Source organism: Mesoplodon bidens (assembly GCF_964165515.1).
Source record: "Mesoplodon bidens genome assembly, chromosome: 13".
Lineage (NCBI taxonomy): Eukaryota > Metazoa > Chordata > Mammalia > Artiodactyla > Ziphiidae > Mesoplodon > Mesoplodon bidens.
The window spans coordinates 31,203,736-31,225,574 of NC_138169.1; the positions used below are offsets into that span (position 1 = coordinate 31,203,736).

Sequence of the window (21,839 nt, forward strand, 5' to 3'; positions counted from 1 at the left end):
AATGTGTTCCTCTGTTTGAACCTCACCTTTGAAGGGTCACAGAAAAGGACCCTTGAAGTCCTATGAGGATGTTCATCTGGGACATTTGATTAACCTACAGCGGCTCCCGTGTCGTCTGTGGAGGCTGGTCAACGACAGAAACTTCTAGATCCTCATCTACAACACATTTTACTCTTTTCTGGTCTATTTTTGCTAATGGATCATTAAACTCTATGGACAACTAATTGCTCCTTGTCAGGATGCCCTTACTCCACTGTTACAAAAGCCAAAATACAAACAGGCTGTGGCAGAAATTTCCATCCAGGGCCACACAACCGCCACATTCACAGCATTTTCACGCAACACAGAGATCGCCTCCAGAAAATACATACTTCCCCTTTCATCGCCAAGTTCCCGAAGGTTAGATTCTGAAACCATCCTCCGCCCACTCACCTGAGATTCTGATTAGACATCGAACGCACTGGCCTCATCCTGTGCAGACTGTTTATGTGAATGGGCACCCTCCTCAGTGGCCCCCAGGCTGTGGGCTCGTGTTCATCTCGACACCACAGCCACCTCCCTGTGTTACTGCTGGGAAGCCCGCAGCCCACACCTGCCCCTGTGTGGCGTGTCCCACGCCGATTTACACTAATTTCCTGGCCATCTTCAGAGATAGTGGCTTATACGTTACTTTCCACACTTAAGGAGACAACTTCACTATCTCGATATATCAAAAACAAACAAACAAAAAAGCTTTCATTGTAGCCACTTACTGGACACTAGCAACACTACTTTCTAACTAGGACTCCGTTCCGCCTGCATCCCTGTGACCTCATCTCCCGTGACTTCCATTTTGTTCTGGCCGATTTTGCTACCCCTTCTTCCCAAAGTGGTTTATGGGGTCAACACCTGCGCACACATACTTGGCATAAACCCCACGTCGTTTTATCGAGGCTGGTATGTCACAGCTGAGGCCGAAGGGATAGCTCGTTGATTAAAGGACAAGAGGAGGGGCTCAGGAGAAGATCTCTGAGATTTCTGACCCAGAAACTCAATCCTCTGGGCACAGGCTCGGTGTCATTTATGTGTGTAATCTGACCAGTGCCCGTGCTTGGCTACTCCTCATTCAGAACTATTTTTAAGGCACCCCACACATTCCAAACCACATATTCCGTACCCTGCTCTCCTTAACAAATGGGAATCTCTCAGCAGATTTGCCGGGAGCCACAGGGAGCAAAGTCAGGGAAGAATCCAGTGCCACATGAGAATCTTGCTGATACCTACACCAAGAGGAACGGGCAACAGCAATATTGGTCCTTCTGAAGTCTGGTTGCTTTGTTCTCCTCTGAGCAGCTAACTTTTATGTGGTTGCATTAGTAGGTTAGTGGGTGTTAGCAGGTTGTGACTCCGGCTCTCTCTGGTTGTGACAGTTCTGAGAAGCTGGGCAGACACCCCTTCCCCTCCCCTGAGCTTATCGTGGGCGGTCAGAGGGGCAGGCCTCTCACTGCACAGATCTGTTACCTGCTAACACAGCACCCTGGAAGAAGGTAGTTTTTTTCTTTTTCGCCTTGTTGTTACCGCTGCTACTGGTACTGCTAGTACTAGTAGTAGTTAAGTTTGGGTGTTGGGCCAAACACCCAAATCTTGTCAAATAAGCACTTAACTTCTTTCCCCTTTCCCCAAACTTGAAAATCTATAAGGCAAGAAACATAGAAAGCACTTCACAAATGGAACCTGAGAAATTGGAATTGAGAAATTTTCTGAACTCCAGCTTAAATTCAGAAAGTTGTTTCTTCTTTTAAGCCACTGATCCTGGGTGTCCTATCAGTCCCTCCACCACCCCCTCCGAGAAGCTAAGGGCCAGGAGCTGAAGGAAATTCACACGTGTACAGGAGTCGTTGGCTATGCAGACAAACCATGGTCATTTCAAGGGCAATGGAAGAGGTAGTAAAGAAAACTGCTAACAAGGGGGAGGGATGGATTGAGAGTTTGGGATTAGCAGATGCAAACTACTGTATATAGAATGGATAAACAAGGTCCTACTGTATAGCACAGGGAACTATATTCAATATCCTGTGATAAACCATAACAGAGAACAATATGAAAAAGAATATATATAACTGAATCACTTTGCTGTACAGCAGAAATGACACCCATACCATGTGATGTGTGTCTTTAACCCAGAGCAGCTTCTCTGGCTGGGCTTCCCTGCTACCTGATGGAAGCTTTGTGCACTGTTTCCATTAGAGCCTCACAGGAAAGCAATTGTTGGCAATGAATTCGGTTACATTTTCATTAAAAGGTTTTAAGAGTTCTGCTCCCTAGAACTGTCCATTGTACAATTCTTTAATCCAGAGTAATATTCAAAGACCAAACTGAGCAGTCTGTCAGGGTGATATCCACCCCAGGGACGCAGCAGCTCCACTGAGTCCAGACCCTACAAGCGATCTCCGTGCGGCTCTTCTCATAAAAGGGAAAACTATGGAGCCATCAGAGGGGTCCTAGAATATGTTTCATCTTTTAGAAAGTATTTTAATATACAATGTGTTTGCACCCATAACTGAGTTTTCTCTTCTGTGTGAAATGCCTTGGTGAATAAAAAATGAGAACAAAGGATGTTTAACTCCTGAGTAATTCTATTTCCCCTTCTAGAAAACGATGCTCCTGGACCTTGCCTTTCACTTTGAGTTTTTTCACTTCCTCATTAAAATGTACAAAATTAAAGGAAACCAGACAGATGCTTAAAAGAAGAAACATTCCACGGCAAGATAGCTGGCCATACAATTAGTCCCCCGGGTGATCTGCATTTGGAAATACCGCCCCCAAGGAGACAGGGCTCGTGTTGGAGGTGTCCAGGCCCAGTGGGGACCAGTCCCTGCTGTACAGGCAGCACTCCTCACAGGTGGGGAGAGGACTGACCAGGCCCGAGGAAATGGTTCTGGACCCAGTTCCACCACCAGCCGGCTGGGGGGTGGGGAGAATTTGCTGACACTGCTTCACACTCTTTCTTCTCATCTGCACAATGAGGGGATTCGTCTGAAGATCCCTTCTGAGCTACGTTCAGTGACCCTGAGTCACATGGCAACAACTAACTCTGCTAATTGACCTATTACAAAGGTTTAGTTTTCCCACAACATTGTTTGATTCAACGAAGCATTTCCCTCTGTCCAAAACCACTGCCAGTTTCTGAAGCTCTGCAAAGCACACGTGTCTGGGCAAGCGAGGAGCACACTCATCACTCCCGCAGGATCCAGCAGGGCCTGGGGGGCGTGTGGAGAGGAGCCCTCTGACACTCACCAGAGTGAACCAGACATAGTTACATGGGACATGCCCTGAACGGTGTATCAAAGCAAAGAGGGCTCCAGGGACAGGACCAGGGAGCAGCCCGTGGAAAACGAGGAAGGGCCACGGTGGGCAGAGAAAACTGGTGTCGACACCCCGCCTCTGGCCATGGGTTTTGGTGCCAGTACCCTGTGTGCAGGACAGGATGCAGACAGGCTGGTCGTGGCCTTATGTGTCCCATCATTTGATGTACTCTGATTGAGTAGTTTTTGCTCATTTTTGCTGTGCATTTATAGTTATAAAATCATACAGGAAAAAAAAGAAAATCGGTACCAGCTACAGGAGCCGCAACACTCCTCGTCCTCTCCCCTGCCTTTTGGGAACTGCTATGATGCCTCAGAGCTGAATGGTAACATCCCCGCTGGGACTGATGACTGAAGACCCTTCATCCTGACCTTTCCTAATGCAGAACATGCGGCTCTAACCCTGCAGTAACCTGCCTCAATGGGCAGTACCAGGGCCAGACACTCACTCCTCGGGGCCACCTGTCCTTCTGTACTGGGTCGAATTACTTGCAGGGAAGAGCATTCACTGAGAGGACAACTGTTGCATACAATGGAGTATTTGTGGTGGCTGCGAGCTTTGTGGACATGGGTTGCTATGACAACAGACTGCTGAAGAGCCGCCGGGTCAGGAGAGCATCCCTGATTCTGCCCTACGGACTGGAGCACCGGCATGGAAAACGCGGGGCGGGCCCACAAGACACAGGAGGGACATGCTCGGTTTTCAGTCCTGCTTTCCTTACTGCCTGACAAGAAGCCACAGAGCACTCACCCGTCGGTCTCATACGCTTTGCCAGGGGACCCAGGAGAACCAGTGCCCCTGCCCTCACCCTGTACGGACCCCTCAGTTCAGTTGCATGCAATGGATTCTGATTCAGTTAAGTCTCCCCTGGTTCCACATCGCCCCCCACCCCGTTCCATAGGGGCCTCGGACCCAGGTAGGAACCCTCACACCGACACACGGCAAAGGAGGGGTAGGAGGGGAGGGGGCGTGGCCACTGGGACCCGCCCCTGCTGACCTCCAGGTTGAAGCAGCTCTGGGCTCCGGGCCGGCAGCTCCCCGCGTCCCCGTCCGCTCGACGGTGCAGCTCCCGTGTGTCTCGGAGATGCAGGGGCCCCCGCTCCTCCCCTCGCTCCTGCCCGGGCTGCCACTCCAGCTGATCTCTCAGTTTGGACTGTTAGGTGCACGGGAGGGATTTGTTTTTTGTTTTTGTTTTAAAACTTTAAACAAAACACAAAGGACGAGAGGGCAGGGTGGGGTGGGGAAGGTAGACAGACGGCTGGAAAACTACGGGATGAGGAAAAGCATGACCAGAGAAAACAACGTAAACACAGCGGCCTCAGAGAGAGAAGAGAACAGAGCCAAGATGAGGCTGAGCAAAATGGCGGGCTGAGAGATCTGAAAAGCAAAGAGAAAGAGGGAGAAGGCAGCACGCTGGTTATGAGGCGCATGCGATGGGGACGCATGAGTCAGACTCGCCCGCAAGCGCACTACCCACGAAGGATACGGAAACAAGGCTCCTGCTGCTTCCTCTCTGTGGTCACGCAGCGAAAGCCACAGTCCAGGGCGGCGGCGCACACGAGAGCAGTCCCGGGGCTACTCCACTCGCCGCCCGCTGCTCCGGGGGTTCTCCGCCGCGCTCCTCGCCCGGCCGGGCTATGTCGCAGAGGGAGCGGGTGGGCTGGCTGCCTACGGCCTTCAGGGCTGGACTGTCCCTGGGGCAGTGAACCCAGGCAGGGACGCACGCGCTCCCAGGAAGTCCGCTAATTATCCTGACCGTGAAGAGCGTTTGCACTGCGTCTTAAACTCCTCCTTGCTTCTTCGTTGGGATGGCTGGTCGTTCGGAACGCCAAAACAAAAAAGAAGGGACAGACTGCGACGATCCTAGCGCTGCCAGCAGGATTAGCCTTGTGTCAAGAGGGAGGAGCTCTCAGCTAAGAGCAGTGGCGGCGCAGTTAAAAATAAGAGGAAAAGGGGGAAAGAAGGCGACAAAAGAGAGCTAAACCAAACCAAACCAAACTGGGGCGGGGGGGGGGGGGTGCAGGTAAAGAAAAAAAAAAAAAAAGGAGAAACCCAACCAATAGAAAGGTTTTGGTTGAAACTTGAGGCTTTAGTACAATGCAGGTTTGCGATCATAACCAAGCAGCCGTGAGCAGGATGAGCTGGAGTGCGGCAAGGCCAGCGAGGAGGAGGAGGAGGGAGCAGGGAGGCAGAGCCGGGAGCCCCCTTACCTGCAGGCCCGGGCCCAGCTCCTTCCCCAGGTTCCCGACGGGGGAGTCCCGGGACACGGAGGTCACAGAGGACAGGAAGCTGGAAGACTCGGTGAGGTGGGGCAGAGGGGACAGGCCCTCCCCCAGCCGCTCCACCTGCTCCAGGAAGGCCTGGAGCTCCTTCCTGAAGGCCTTCATCCTCGCATTGAGGGTCCCCAGCAGCTGGGGCTCCTCCTTGGTGCCCTGGACGCCGGCTCCCGACAGGGCCCCATCGCCCTGCAACGGCGTGTCCGTGAAGCCGTCGGTGTCGGTGATGATGCTCTCCACGGTCCGCTGCAGCCGCTCGGCCTCGTGCCTGAGGCTCGCCAGGCGCTCCGAGTCCTCCCGAGCGTGGAGCAGCTCTGCCGGGCACTCACCAGCCTCCGATGGCTTCCCGCTGCCGAAGCCCGACGTCTTCTCGAAGGTCTCCTCCGAGTCGCTCTCGCCGCCGATGGGACCCTCCCGCCGGGGCTGCAGCACGCGGCCGTCCTCCCCGTCGCTCTCTTTCTTGCCCGCGTCGCTATCAGCGTCGCTGTCGCGGGGGCTTGGGGCGCGCGGGCCCTGGGGCGCGGCCGGGTCACAGCGTGGGGCGCCCAACAGCAGCGCCTGGTTCTCATGCTGCAGCGTCAACACCTTCCCACTCAGCTCGCTGATCTGCAGCCGCGCCGCTTGGAGCTCGTCCTGCAGGGGCGCCCCGCCGTCCGCGCCCCCCGCCGGCCACGCGGGCTCCGGCCGCGGCTCGAACTTGAACTTGCTCAGCTCGTGGGTCAGCTGTCGGTTGTGGTCCTCGATCTCGGAGATGGACCTCCGCAGCAGCTCCGCCTCCTCCTCCACGAACTGCAGGTGCCGGCGCAGCTCTGCGGAGGACTCCAGGGAGTCCCCGAAGGGCGAGGTCGGAACGCCGGGCAGGGGCTCCCGGCCCGTGGCGTCGCGCTCGTGCTGGCCCCGCAGGTCCTCCATCTCCGCCTTGAGGCCCCGGTTCTCCACCTCCAGCTCCACGATCTTCCGGCCCAAGATGCTGGCTTCCTCCTCCACCAGCTTTAGCCGCAGCTTCAGCTCGGCCTCCCGAGTGCTGGGCGGCCCGCCGGCCTCCCCTGTGGGGAGCGGACTGTCCACGTCCCCGTAGAGGGCCTTGTACCTCTGCAGCTCCTGTTCCAGCCCGTCCTTCTCCCGCCCCAGCTTGGCCATCTTCCTGAGCATCAGCGAGCCCTCCTCTTTGGCAAACTGGAGCTGGCACCTCAAGTCGGCGCTGTCATCCTGCCAGGAGAGAGCAGCCCAGAGGACGGTTACTTGAAAATACCTAATGTTCTTGTTTGTGACGATTTCCCTCGCACCTCGCCCCCAACACACGCACACACAAAACACCGATCTTCCCGTCAGTGCGTGGAGTTGCTCGTTAGAGGGACCACAACAGAGCCAGGGTGAGCCCGGGGCTTTCACGGGGGCACCAGGGACTGCTGGTGGTGGCTTTGTCACAGAACAAAGGAAACCAAACAATTAGTTTGGAAAAACGTGCACATGAAAACCATCACCCAGGAGATGAGTGGAGAGGAGTGAATGAGATGAAACCCAGCCCCGTCAGCAACACGGCGACCCCCACCTCCGCCCCCCGTTACTTTGTGGGTCCACCCTGACCAGTGAGAGACCCCAGACCCCTTGCTCAGCCTGCGGCAGGTAGACAGGCCTCTGTGGCCACTTCCACCTGTTGCCACTTACCTCCTACCTCATCAGAGGGGCGGGCCAGCACCTCACAGGTATTAACAGGATGGGGAGGCCAGGTGACCCCAAATCAGAGCCCGGCTTTGCTGGAACCTGAGACACGGCAACCCAACTCTCCTCCTCCCCTGCCTCCCCTCCCCCAACGAATCACAGAGATGGCATGAGGACAAATCACGAGATGATGGGCATGAGGGTGCTTTGGAAGCCGAGTTGCACAGTAAGTACCAAGCTCTGACGGTTAGTATGAAATGGTTACTGCAAACCTAAGCCCGGGTGACTCGCACCTCCTCTCCCCATGCGAACTTGAGTTTGGTTACGTTCTGCGCCTTTAGTGGCTGTAACACAGCAGGAAATTAAACTCAGAAACCCAAGGCAAGGTGTTAAGTGGTTTAAAACCTGAGAAGTGGTGGTCATCGGGATCCCAGAGGATTCTGGAGGGTCACCGGAGCAGGCTCGCGGCTACTAAAAGCCCACACTGCTCGGCTGAGGTCAAGAAGGCAGTTTCTGGACCAACTGGAAAGTGGACTCTGCCTTCGCAGCGCAGGTCTCAATGCCCTGAAGCTGCATGAACTCTTCATATTCAGTGGCTGGCAACAGGGACCAATTTCATGAATCATTCCTCTGTGACTGGCTACCAAGTTTCAAAAGGCTGTCATGGGGACAAAGACTTAGGCAAAGGCTCCCCCTGCCACACAAATTCAGTGATGCGCTGGGTGGTGGTCACACCCCATCAACCCAGGGGAGGGAGAGTCATCAAACCAATCTCCATGGCAAGTCAGCCCCCGGGGGGAGGATGACTCTTCCAGATCACTTGTGCGCAAACAGGCCAGCAGGGCTGGCGCAGCTTCATCCTCGGAGAACGTGGCTCATTCTCCGCCCTGTTCTTGCCGCTCGCTTACCATTGGGCACAAAGACATAGAAACACCTCCCCGGGTGCCCGCACCTTTCCTCCTTCCACCCCTAGACCCCTCCTGCCCGAGCCACAAACCCATGGAAGGAAAGAAAAGCAGAGTGACAGGTAAGATTCAAAGAAGAATCACAGGCCAGCTGTGAGCCAGAACCACATGGAAAGCAGCCCTGGTGCTGCCCGCGCACCCTCTGAGGGACTATCTCTCACGCCACCTCTTAGCAGAGGGCCTACCGGTCCCACTCCTTCTATCCATGGCACCAGGGGCTGAGCGCAGAGCCCTGGGGAACCGGCCCCTTTTGTCCAAAGCAGAACCCTCAACTCAATCAAGGTCGTTGTGAAGGTCAGAAGGAACAGCATATAGCTGACCGGTTTGTGTGTGGTCAATCTCCACACTCTAGCATGCTGAAGCCAACCTTCTGCTTTGTCTGAAACTCAATTAATTTGGGGAAAAGGAGCCAGTAATTCTGTTTTTTATTTTTATTTTTCCCTGTTCGCACATCAGGAGAGTTATATATAAATGTCACTGGGAGGAGAGCACGGTCTTCGTGATCTAAGAACTTATCACATTAAGGATCTGGGTTGTTTTTGGTTAGGGAGACATAACAAGGGTTTCTGTGACTAACTGGAAATAAAGCTGTCTGCCCTGCTCAGTGGAGCAAGATGGGTTATCACTGCTGGGGTAATGATATATATTTTTAAAGGGCCTACATAGAATACACAGGCTGTAAAAGACATACTATATTTAATCCTAAGGGGAAAAGCATACTTATTTGTGGATTCATTCATTCCTTCGGTAAATATTGAATACCTACTATGTACCAGAAATTGGCATGTTAAACAACCCAGTTTCCTACAACTTTTGAGAGTAGAACAATCAAAAGCATCTTTTCAATTTTTGGTAAACATAGATTTGTAAGAAATCTATTGTATCCAAATACACAGAGAGGTCTTTGTTGTCACAGGAAGGAATGGAGTTTGAATAAACTAAAATACATATCAGTGGAGACAGATAGTCAATACGTTGTAAATGAATCAGTTTGGGGGTGACAAGTCTGGGATAGGAAGACCCTTAGCCCCATCATTAACTTGATAGCCAGTGTTTGTCCTGTGTGCAAAATCACCTAAACGATCCTATCTCCCCGGAAGCACAGAAATTCACCTTCGTGCCTGGGGACAGACGCGGAGATCGGAGAGGAGAATGTTACCAGCCACAAGGGAACTCCACCTCCAGCCCAGGACTCAAGCCTGGGCGGACCCAGGAATAGGCAGGGCCCCAGCTGTGACCAGTGTCCTGACCCTACTTCCCTGGAAACTCACAACTGGTGAGGCCTTGAGACGGTGGAGGCCAAGGGGCAGAGTCACCTGCACAGTTCAGGATGCTTTTGTCTCAAACCAAGATCAGAGGGTCTCAGGCCATCTCTCCTGAGGGTTTCCCCCAAAAGTTGAACTGAGAAATCGGGGAAGGCACACGAGAGGCACATGGAGACTGGGCCTCCCCCACGGGTTCTGTACTTGGTTGTAAGTACTCATCTGCACCCCCCTTATACAGGTAAAAAAAACCCAGAGAGCCCTCAAATCACCTTGATTTCTAAAAACCTCACACCATCGCCCCCCACCCCGCCATTCCCCACAGTCTGATTATAAACTACAACCATCCTTCTCTGTCTCCTTGAACTTAAACCCAGGTCAGGTAAAGAAACAAGATTCTATGATAGGGCTTCCCTGGTGGCACAGTCGTTATGAATCCACCTGCCAATGCAGGGGACATGGGTTCGAGCCCTGGTCCGAGAAGATCCCACATGCCGTGGAGCAACTAAGCCCGCGTGCCACAACTACTGAGCCTGTGCTCTAGAGCCCGCGAGCCACAACTACTGAAGCTCGTGCACCTAAAGCCCGTGCTGCACAAGAGAAGCCACCGCAATGAGAAGCCCACTTGCCGCAACTAGAGAAAGCCTGCTTGCAGCAATGAAGACTCAACACAGCCAAAAATAAATAAATTTAAAAAAAAAAGATTCTATGATATACCCTAGTGAGCGTCCAATTCATAGATTACCTGAGGATTGATCAAATATCCAAAAAGCCTTCCTGTTCCTTAAAGAAACTACCCACATACGAGAAATTCTAATAGATGATTAAAGCATACTTCATTTCTATGCAACACCCATGCATTACTAGGCCTGACTAAACCAAGACTAATGCAGTTTTTGACAGAAAGGCCATCTTTGGAGCCAAGGGAGTATGTGGCTTTAACAAAGGGATCAGACTTCCTCACTCAGTGGAGGCGGCTGGAGCGGTGTTTTGGGGGGTGGGTGTGCGGGGAGCTGGACTCAGCCTAGTCTGGGGCGGGAAGCCAACTCCTTCTAATAAGATGGGGAATCACAGCCTCAGCTAAAGCAGCACGGGCTGGATACCCATCTTATCTTGTAACTGAAGACTTTCTAAAACTCAGCCAAGACTCCAGGGGAGGGGTCTAGGCTGATCTCAGGCTCTGGTTTCAGGAGATGGTCCGATAGCTCCAGGAATGCAGCATGAAAGCAGGTCCAGTAACCTTCCCACGTGACACACCTGGTGCAGGCAGAGAAGGCAAGCCGGGCATGGAGGTGAGGACACACACAGGGCCACCGCCGCCACCACCAGCGGAAAGGCCTTGACAAGCGACAGAAATATATCGCTACGGGTATATATTCTTTGGCTTGCAAGTCTGCCGTCTGGTCAGCCCCCCAGCGCTGACTGCGCGTGCGCCTACCTTGCGCCAGGGCGCCAGTTTCCTCTGAGTTCTGGCTGCAGACCTGCAGTTCCCAAGGCGCTCCGTTCCACCGCTCTGCCAGACAGAAACTCCTTGCTCAACGATCCCGCAGGCTGGGCACTTAACCTGCTCCCGAGCCCGGGTCTCCCCTCTCCTGTCCCCAGCCTGACTGACCCTCGGGTGAGTGCACTGCACGCTGTCCATCCCGCGATGGGTAGAGATGACCCTTTTAAAGAGAAGCTCTTGCCTGGTCAGGAGCCAGTACGTTGCAACAGACTCAAAGCCCAAGGGGGTTGAAGCTCCCAGTAGTGGGGACGACAGATTTTAATGTCGCCCTTCTTAGTGGATTCCAAAGTGAGATTTGGGGAGCAGAGACGTGGAGAACAGTTAACCTCTGGCATTCCTCCAGCTCACGCAGCCAGGCCCTCCGTGAAGGCTGCTCTGGGGATGGGGGACTTTGGAGAGGGGAGAAAGCAAAGGGAATCAGGTGTGGGATTCACAGGGAGGCCGGCCCCGGGTCTCAGAGCTCATAGTTTCCTGGACTTACTGCATCTCTCTAATTAGTCCTCGCTCTGAGAGCTCAGGAAACTGACACCCCAATAATGCCTTGTTCTCGCCAGCACCTAATACTAGCAGCATTTTTTTTTTGTTTTTTTTTAAAGAAGGAATCCAGAAAAGCGAGTGTTCAGAAGGCCACGTGCCATGTGCACAGAAAGGGCCCCACTCTTACCACCTTGGAGAGAACACCTTGTTTTCAATTAGGAAAATTTAAGACACCCTTCAGTTTGTGCATTAAAAAAAAAAAACCCAACACTCAAAACGATGCTTTTACGGATGACCCGACACAACAGCAGCTGTGCTATTTTACTACTTTACTGCGTGAATGTCTTCGAAGGCCAGAGCGCCTGCTACCAGCCGTGAGCACAGCAGAGCCCTGCCTGAACGGCACGCAATTATGCTGCTCAGGAAGCCAGTTTGCTCCTCTCCTTCTTGAAGAAACCACCAGCTGATCGGTGCGAGAAACAAAAGAGCTGCTGGTTTGGGAAGACAGTTTTCACCCCACAGAGGCTCTGGATGAGTCCAGATGTTTGGGCAGCTCATGTTTCTTTGAAGATATTGAAGGTGACACTAACACTTGAGAAAATTCAAAATGAGGAGACGTCGTAACATGAGAGTGGAACTCTGCTTACCTGAGTGAAGGCTTTCTTTTCTTTGTACATTTCCCGGCTGCCTCTTCTCTTCAGGGAACTCTGAAATAGATCCAGGTGACATTCTGTTACGGAGGGGGGTGGTCACACGTGGGAGCCGGCACTAGGTGGCAGGTCCCCACTGGGAGGGGACACACACAGTGGACGGAGGCTCTTTTTGTCACTGGAATCAAGAAACAAACTAGTACACCATTGTGAAGCAATTATACTCCAATAAAATCCATTGTGAAGCAATTATACTCCAATAAAGTTGTAAAAAAAAAAAAAAAAAAACCAAAACCTGGCAAACCAAAAAAAACAAAAACAAAAAAGAAACAAACTAGAGTCAACAATATAAAGGCAGTTGGGGGAATTCCCTAGTGGGTCCAGTGGTTAGGACTCTGAGCTTTCACTGCCGTGGCCTGGATTCAATCCCTGGTCAGGGAACTAAGATCCCACAAGCCACGCGGCACAGCCAAAAAAGTATGTAAATATAAATACAAAAGAATACAACACAACACAGTAAAGGGAGCTGGGTGAGCTCAGGGAGGTCTTCGCATCCTGAGAGGCTTTAAGTCCTGATTATTGGATTTGGGGTTTTCCCCAATCCTTCAGTTTCATGAAGGAGGGAGTCTTGGGTCATTGTGACTGTGGACGGGAGACGGGAAAAGGAAGAGGGTGGGAAGTTTTGGGTAAAAAATATGTAATGTTTCTGGAGCTGCCTTACCTTCCTAATTATGTTTTGTTTGGGCTAATATCAAAATTAATTGCCATTTCCTGAGTACCTGTGGTAAGCAGTGAGGTAAAAAGTGGTAGGAGGGAGAGACGGTGGCCCTTGTTTACGGCGAATCCAGGTTGCGACATTCTCCACGAACCCACGCCAATTCCTGATTAAACATACCTCTTAGGTCTTAGCGAGTTCATCATTTCTTCATGTGGGAAGCGGCCAGGCTGGGTCCCGGCCTAGTTTTACATGCGTTACAGCGCACCTTTGCCTGCTATGGGCAAGAAGTGTGTCTGAAGTAAATCAAAGGGCCAAGAGATGTCTGAGACAGGAGCACAGGGAGGCATGGCAGTTCCTGCTCACGCCAAGTGCGGAGACAGAAAGAACGGTTGGAAGGAGAGCCAGAAGCTCTGAAGGGAAGACAAAGGAACTTGAAACCTGAAAGGATGGGTGTAATCACAGCACAAGTTAGAAGAAAGCAGTTTGGAAAGTTAAGAGACTCCCCCCACGCCACCCCCTCCCCTCTGCAGCTTCACCTGAATGAGGGGGACCAGGGTCCCCTGGGAGCCGACCCAGAGAGGGGCAGTGCCCTCTCTGCTCCGTACCTTTGCTGCACCCCGCACACCGCCCAGCCTGGGAAGGAGGCTCTTCTGCAAGTCGCCTCCATGACATCAGATCTTAACGTTAATTCACTCAGTTCTGTGTGCATTACAGTGTCTGGATGTCAGAAGGTTAGACCGTGCCATTTATTGGATGAATTTCAGGATTAAGAAACAACTGAAATTCTAGCTGCCCCTGAGCCTCTCAGAGGCTGGAGGCCGGGGGAAAAAGGTAACTGAGAGAAGGGATGAGAAAGTAGAGAGTCAGCATGGGGTGTGGGCGCTCCCCGGCCAGCCAAGGCGGGTGGAGGCTTGTCCCTAAACCCCAGCTGCAGAAGTGGCTTTCTTTCCTTTAGCTTTTTTTTGTAAAAGCAGGGTCAGACTACAAAGAGAACCACCATCTCCTCCAACAGGTGAAGTTGAGCCTGTCTTAAGAAGGGCTTGAGTTTTTGCACCCACTGTAAGTAGGTTTTCCAAGATTCTTCACGCTGCAGTGAAGGAGTTTCTTTGATCTGAATGAGCTGAGTAGGATTCACTATAGAGAAGAGTTACAATAATGCATCAGGGAGAGAGGCTGTTCCCAAGGCTTCAGCCTGAGGGGTTTAATTCTGGGACTGTGGTCGCAACCAGGGCCCACAGTGACTGCAGCAAGCCAGCCTTCTGCAAGCCGCCCTCCCGCATCACATCTTCCAAGGAACAGAAAACAGATTCTGCACTTGCTGAAAGAAAACTGTCTGGAAGCCAGAGGAAAGCTAGAAGTGGAGACAGAAGTTTCTGAAAATCTATGCAGAATCACGGCTGCTGCATTTCGGTGCTGGAGGAAGGGGCGCTTTCTGGGGGAGCTCCTGCTGGAGGGGCCCGGGCACAGATTCCTCTGACCCGCCCGGGTGTCTTTTTCCCTTGCCCTGCCCTGAACAAAACTGCCTGAGTCCTGTGATCCTTCTAGCAAATCAGGGAACAGGCAGGAGAGTTTGTAGGACCCCCGACACAGATCTCAGCCACAGTGGCAACTACAACAAAAAGCACTGCAAGGATTGAGATTAACCAGCAATTAAGAAACCATAAAACTTTGGTGATGGACATAAATGAATGCTAGATGTTGTCTGATAGGAAGACCTATGTTACAAAGATGTCACATTTTTCCCAAATAATTTTATAAGTCATTTTAACCAAACTCCTCTCTGTCTCCATATATACATAGTGCAACATATATACACACAAAAAGTATGTGTGTGTGTGAGTATATATACATACACACACACATACTTTTTGTATATTTGTAAGGGAGATAAGAGGATGGACTTGACAAAAAGATTAAAAATTCAACTAGATCAGGGATAGGCAAACTTTGGCCATCAGGACCAATGAACCCACAGCCTATTCTGTGACTAAGTTTTACTGGAGCACAGCCTCATCTATGGATCAGAAAAAAATAGATCTATACCATGTATTTTTAAAAATTCCAGATGATTTAAAAATCTAAATGTAGAAATCACTCACACACACACACACACACACAAAATCCCAGAAAGAAAGAGATGAATTTCTATTTGTTCTGGGGGCATGAACTTTATAAATACAAGAAACAAAAGCTGAAACATCCAAGGAAAAGATAGAGTGGATTTATAAGATTAAAATATTTTTATATTATCAAAATAAACCACTTACAGTATTAAAAAGCAAATGATAAAATGGAAAAAAAGATTTTTCAAACACAAGACAGACAAAAGAATACTATTTGGCAAGCAATAAAACCATCTTAATAAGAAAATAAACAAATGGCCAATAAACACGATGACTAGTCATTAAAACAAGGTATTGTTTCTCACTTCGAGATTTATGGACCAAAAGAAGTATGACATCCAGCGTTAGCAAGTATCCCCAGAGGCAGCCGCCCCCCACTGATCAGCATGAGTCAGGGGCCGGCGGGGGGTCCTATAGCACTTCCAGTGGGCAGCTCAGCCTGACAAGTGCATATATCGTCAGCCAGGAACCCCACCTCTGGGAACGTACCCTAAGGAAAAACGCAGAGATCTGTGCGAAGATTTGAATGAATCAAGAGTGCTCATCACAGTGCCTTTTATAATAGTAACTGAATACCACGCAGGTTATTAAAATGATGTTTTTGAAGAATACTTAAAGATTCCAGAAACATAATACATTAAAAGGAAAATGCAGATGACAAACACCATGTATTTTGTGACTTCACTTTATATCTAATAAGTTATAAGTATGCATATGGGGAAGGGGGGTGGGATGAATTGGGAGATGGGGATCTACAAATATACACTACTGATACTATGTATAAAATAACTAATGAGAACCTACTGTACAGCACAGGGAACTCAATGCTCTGTGTTGACCTAAATGAGAAAGAAATCCAAAAAAGAGGGGATATACGTATACGTATAACTGATTCACTTTGCTATACAGCAGAAACTAACACAACATTGTAAAGCAATTATACTCCAATAAAAATTTTTTTAAAGTATGCATATGCATTACATGTGTATGTGAGAAAAGTAAACTAGAGAAATGTATATCAGAATGTTAATAGTGATCCTCTTTGGATGATAGAATTATGAGTGAGTCAATAATTTTCTTTTTTGTGGCTTTTCAAAGTCTCCAAATTATCTACAGTGAACACTATTTCCTCTGCAATTAAAAAAAAACAAAAAAACAGGAAATTAGAATCCGTTTGAAAAGAGGTCAGAGGAAAGAGGCTATCGCTGATGTCTTACGTAGGGTTTCAGTAGCGCTTCATTAGAAGTTATCTGCCAACTTTTGGGTCTCTTTCCATAAGTTTTTATTAGTCTGGTCCTTGAGGTATGACTGGTACATATACGGTTGGTGAAAAAGACCAGGAAGCCCCCTGAGGGTAGCAGGAACCGGCCAGGTACCCCACGGCACTGCAGGCAGGTGCCAAGCCATCCTGAGCCCCCGGCCGGGGTGCAGGCCCCTCTGCGCTTGCGCCTCGAGTCTCGCCCAGGCAGAGATCTGTGCTCTGGGTGCACTGGCTGGGGACCCTGGGTACAGGAGGAATTGTATGAGCATCATGGCCGGTTCACCCCTCTGGATGACTCAGATCCAGTGGAGTGTCTCTACCAAGAAACAGTAAGGAAAGGGGTGAATGCTGACTATCAAATAAACACAACCCAGAAGGGCGGCTCCCCTGTGATTTAATCCACTCTTCCTTTATAGTCTGGCCAACTGCCAGCAAATCAACTCTCAATTCCTACTGAGAAGGGGAAAAAATTGAGTTTGAATCCAAATTGAATCCATCTACGCTGATGCATTTGCTGAGTACTGAATGTGATTAAATAAAACATGAAGTTAGGCAATTTGGACTTGAACGTCAATTCTTAACACTTCCTACTTTAAGTGAGCCAGTTTCTTCCAAGCAATTTCAGAAAAACTAACAAGCTCTCAATTGCTACAACGTTTCAGAGACAGGCTTTGGGCTTAAAATTTAGATTGGGGGTAAAAGGAGGCAGACAGCCCACACTTGCCACAACTAGAGAAAGCCCTGGCACAGAAACGAAGACACAACACAGCCAAAAATAAATTAATAAATAAATAAATTAAAAAAAAAAAAAGGCAGATGAAATTTAGAATGCTGTAAATCATGGGTCAGTATGGGAAAGAGTAGGGATGGAAGCAGAAGATTTCAGAATTCTTACAGATTCTTATTATTTAGAAAGTTGTTTGGATTTGGGGGGCTGATGTGCAGCACACAGTTATACCATCAGAATAAGAAAATGAAGGTGCCTAGATCTTCTTCCTTTTAGGAGGACATTACCAGGATTCATTTAACCCACATTACAGTTCTCGTTATGTTAAGAGATGTGAAGGAAAGGGATTAACCAGGTTCTCCAGCCGGAAGCACGAGGTCCCGGCTGGCAGACGTCTCCTTCCCTTTCGTCTTCTCCACTGGCCCCTACACATCTCCCAGGGAGACTGGTTCCTTCACTCTGCTGAAGTTAGCTGCACCACAGTTACACTGCCGGCTCCAATACACAAAAGCCCCTGGGATTCTGTGGAAAACCCTCCAAGGCCGCAGTGGGAAGGACACCTTTCTCCTCGGCCTGCCTGGGAGGATAGTTCCGATATTAACAACTGCCTCTTGCTGGATACTTACTCGTGTCAGGCCGGATGCTGAACTTTCTCCATACATGTAACCTAATTTACTTCTCACAGAGCCCCGAGATATATGAGGTATATGATATGCTCTTATCACTGGTTAACAGACAAGAAGACACAGAAGTCAGGTCATGTTTCAAGGTCCCCCAACTTGGAGGTGGGGCACCAGCCTGACCCTGACTCCTAGCCCTCTGATCCTCAGAGCCACGCTCCAGGCCCAACAGCCCAATCTCCCCATTTGGTCTGGTTTTCTTTTTGTCTTCTTGAGGCTTCTGAGCCCCAAATGGCTGGGGTTTTTTCATCCAACTAGTCTCTCCTTTCTTTAGCAAAAGAGCACCAAGGACTATTACAGGAATGGTTGCAAACTGCTAAATTCACGAGGTACCTCGAAGCAGTGAAATATTTGCTGGCGCTCTTGATGATTTCTGAAGGATCTGAGGCTGCAGAGAGCAAAAGTCCTTATTTGGAAAAGACAGAAAACTTGTTATCAGAGGACAAAATACCACAAGGTAAATGAGGAGAAGAGGAGGAAAGTTATACTGAGCCGCTTCGGCAGAAGAAAGGTACAGCCATCAGAGTCGGAGCTGGGTGGGGATCCCTCAGCCAAGACGCAGAGCGGGAGGCCAGGGGAGCAGCTGCCCGGCCACACGCCACACCGTCCAGGGCCACGAGGCCCACTCGGACGGATGGGGACCGCCAGCACACCCAGCCTATCAGACGCCACTTTCTCCTGGGAGGAGAAAGAACATGATGATAAAAATGACAAGTCGCTGCTCATGCAAATTTGGGGACTGTGACATATAACATGATTTGCAATAGGGCTGGTGGATTCATTTTAAACCTTAGAGACACGTGTCTGGAGGCCCAGTAATCAGAAAACTGCTGGTTAAACCATGTCACAGCACAGTACTCTCAACCAGACATCACAAAATAGAGATGGTAAAGTAAAACTACCAATTATTATTAATACGTGAAAAGAAACATGAAAAATCATGACTGCTGGAAGACCAAAATGATGACTGCAGCAAAAACAAAGTGTCCGTTTCCCAGATTATAGGAATCTCAACTCTCATTGTGCACATACACATGTAGGCACTCAGCCACACCACCAAGCATTACATGAAATACTGAATTAGAATCCACATTTCAGAAGCCTCTGACTCACTTAGTAGGTGATCAGTAAGGCCCTTGGGCATTCACGGAGGCTGCAAGTCTATAGAAACGTTTCCCATTTGCCTGTCAGAACTGAAGAGAAAGCTTGTGTATTTTTTAAAATAATCTGTTCCTGGCTCCCACTGGTCTACTGGAAAGAAATATACTCGCCCGTCCTTTAAGAGAGGTCAATTATTTCCTATTCTGATGAATTACAGAAGAGTTAGAAGTACTTGGAAAAACAAAACCAAAAAATACAAATAAATGATATATTCAAGTGTTGCCCCCTTTTCAGAGAACGTTCATCACTGATTTTTTTTTTTCAGGTGCATGACACATGAGAAAATACTTGGCACTCGAAAAGAGCGTAGGGAACAGTTCTGATTTACTTACGATTCTATTTCATAATAATCTGCCATCGCACCCTGTGGATCTTCTAATGTGACTTGAGTATTGTTCTAAATAATAGACGTCACTGTTATACTATTACAGTGTATACACATATTTGTCAAAACTCAGGGAATATAAACTTAAGATGTGTGCATTCAGTATACGTAAATTAACTCAAAAGAAGTATCAGCAAAAATTAAGCTCCAGTTAACAATGTGTATTGAGGGAAAAGTAAATTGGTGTCTACATTTTCAAATGCATCAAAAAAATAATATGGGTTAATAGATGGACGAATGAAGATATCTGATAAACAAATACAGTAAAATGCTGAGGTAGAATATAGGTGGTGACTATACAGGTGCTCACTAGAAAATTCCTTAAACTTTATGCTTGAAAACTTTCATAATATATAGAAGGAAAACATGCATGTTTCCAATTTCACTGAAAACAGTTAATATAATATTGCATCGCCATTATAAATGATTACTAAAACATTTTAATGACATCAGAAATTTCCCACAAAATGCCAACCTTTGAAATGCAGGATGAAAAACAAATTTAATATAATCTCATCAAGATTAAATATTTTTGTCTTTGAAATGTTTAGAAGCAAATATTACACTAAAAGGCTAACAGGTCTGGGCTTCCCTGGTGGTGCAGTGGTTGAGCGTCCGCCTGCCGATTCAGGGGACACAGGTTTGTGCCCCGGTCCGGGAGGATCCCACATGCCGCGGAGCGGCTGGGCCCGTGAGCCATGGCCGCTGAGCCTGCGCATCCGGAGCCTGTGCTCCGCAACGGGAGGGGCCACAACAGTGAGAGGCCCGCGTACCGCTTAAAAAAAAAAAAAAAAAATGCTAACAGGTCTTATCGATGGGCAGTAGAATTATGAATGACTTCATGTTTTTCTTCATAGATTTAAAAATTTCTCTAAAGAGTCAAAATTCATATGCTATTTTTTTGGATCAGAAAAGATGTTATATTTTGGAAACAACAGAATTGACTCGTGATGCAAACACCCGGCTACACCGAATGCTGCAGTGGACAGATCTGATGGACCGAGAGCCCTGAAGCCAGGTAGGAATGAACAGGAAATGAAACTGGAGGATTAGTCCCCCGGGCAGGATTAGCACTGTGCTGCTGGGGATTATCAAATGCATCTTTGCACAAAGGACAAGGAAGGGCCTAATGGACATTTGGGGACGACAGATGGCTCAGATTCTAATTGCCCTCCCGGGCTGATGGCTCAGATTCTAATTGCCCTCCCGGGCTGATGGCTTCCTCTCCCAAGAGGCTCCCCCGCAGACCGAGGCCGACTTGCTGACCCACGTCTGCCCGGGAGCCCTGTTGTCTGGAGCCACCACTCAGCTCCGTGAATCACTCACCAAAAGGCTCTGAAATCTCCAAGTGTCCCTCCTAGCGCTCTGCACAAAGCCATTCCCGTCCCTTGGGTAAATCTTCAGCGATTCTCATCTCTAAGCTGTGGCTACTTCGATTCCCAACTGACACCAAGCACATGCTCCACGTGATTTAAGGGCAGGGGGGATGCCTGCACCACGATTTCACGAGGGAGCAAAGGCTCTCCGTATTCTCCATGAGCCTCCAGCACCTTCGGGGAACTACAGATGATTCAATTAGCCAAGGGCAGGATGCTGCTTGCTGTTGCAGTGTGAAAATAGCCCTGAGGCCTGAGGGCTGCTGGGGCCATGGATGGGCCTGCTGAGCTGGGCCAGCAGTGAGCACTGGGGGGAGAAAAGTGCTCCCAGGGGGACGTAACCCTGGGCTCAGGACAGGCCAGAGAAGCAGAGGGAGGGCGGCCCTGCTCCCCCTGCCCAGCCGGACCCAGCCTTGTCCCTGGACAGCCCCAGGCAAGGCTAGAGCTATGGGGCTAGGAGCAGGCCTCCTGTGGAAGAATAAAAACAGCCCTGGTTCAGGTGATTAAAAGCAAAGAAGCCAGGTTTACTGTCTAGGTGGTGCTGTCTTTTGTGAACACACAGGCTATGAAGCCGGCCACCCAAACCACCCATATTTCTGCCAGCAGATGACAGCATAGAACTTCCCAGACGGTGTTTACAAGCCCGATTGGCTGCCAGACCAGGTGTTTCCACTGCAGCCCCTCAACAGCCAGAGCAGGGTGGCCAAGGTTAGAGCCGCCATCACCTGCAAGTCCCCCCTCGGCCCGCCAGGCCCGAGGCTCTGACTCGGCGGCCACGTCAGAGAGCCCCAGGAGCTGTCCTGCAGCCGAGTGGCACTCCCTGCAGGGAGCTCTCCTCTCCCCCAAAGAGCCCCGACAGCTCGTGTCTTGCCGAGGATGGAACATCCTGGACGAGACTCTCTGGGAATGATGGAGGTGGCCTGTGAGGTACCACTTCACGGCGTGGCACTGGGGACACGCAGGGCTGCACGCCTGCTGCCATCTTGTGTGTGGCATCTGTTCTGTGCTGTTGCAACCACTGCAGTCTAGCTGCTTGTCTTCTAAATGACACCAAATCTATTACCTGCTTCTCCCATGAAAAGCCAGTCGGAGAAAATCCAGATGTTATTAGATGTTTACACGCAAGCCATCAAAACAGAGATGACCTCATCTAGGTATAAAGGGCAAGACCGTTCTTTATTGGTGGAGCATCTTACGACAATGGCTCCTCCCCGGCTGCCTGTAGACCCATTTGTGCCATCAAGCCGGGTTCTAATGGTTTCTGAAT

General features: G+C 49.8%; 1 protein-coding gene across 6 annotated transcripts in view; it reads right to left on the bottom strand.

Annotated features, from left to right (window-relative positions):
• MTCL1 (microtubule crosslinking factor 1) overlaps nt 1–21,839 on the bottom strand; it is a 126,528-nt gene that overhangs the window by 40,108 nt on the left and 64,581 nt on the right. For 4 of the 6 annotated variants that reach the window (XM_081252451.1, XM_081252447.1, XM_081252446.1 and 1 more), the window contains exons 4-7: nt 12,139–12,198; nt 10,949–11,023; nt 5,556–6,830; nt 4,343–4,498 (exon numbers count right to left, since the gene is read on the bottom strand). In XM_081252451.1, the coding sequence (XP_081108577.1) occupies nt 4,343–4,498; nt 5,556–6,830; nt 10,949–11,023; nt 12,139–12,198 (1,566 nt within the window). The remainder of the gene's footprint in view (nt 1–4,342; nt 4,499–5,555; nt 6,831–10,948; nt 11,024–12,138; nt 12,199–21,839) is intronic. The other 2 variants (XM_081252448.1, XM_081252450.1) reach the window with 1 other exon arrangement.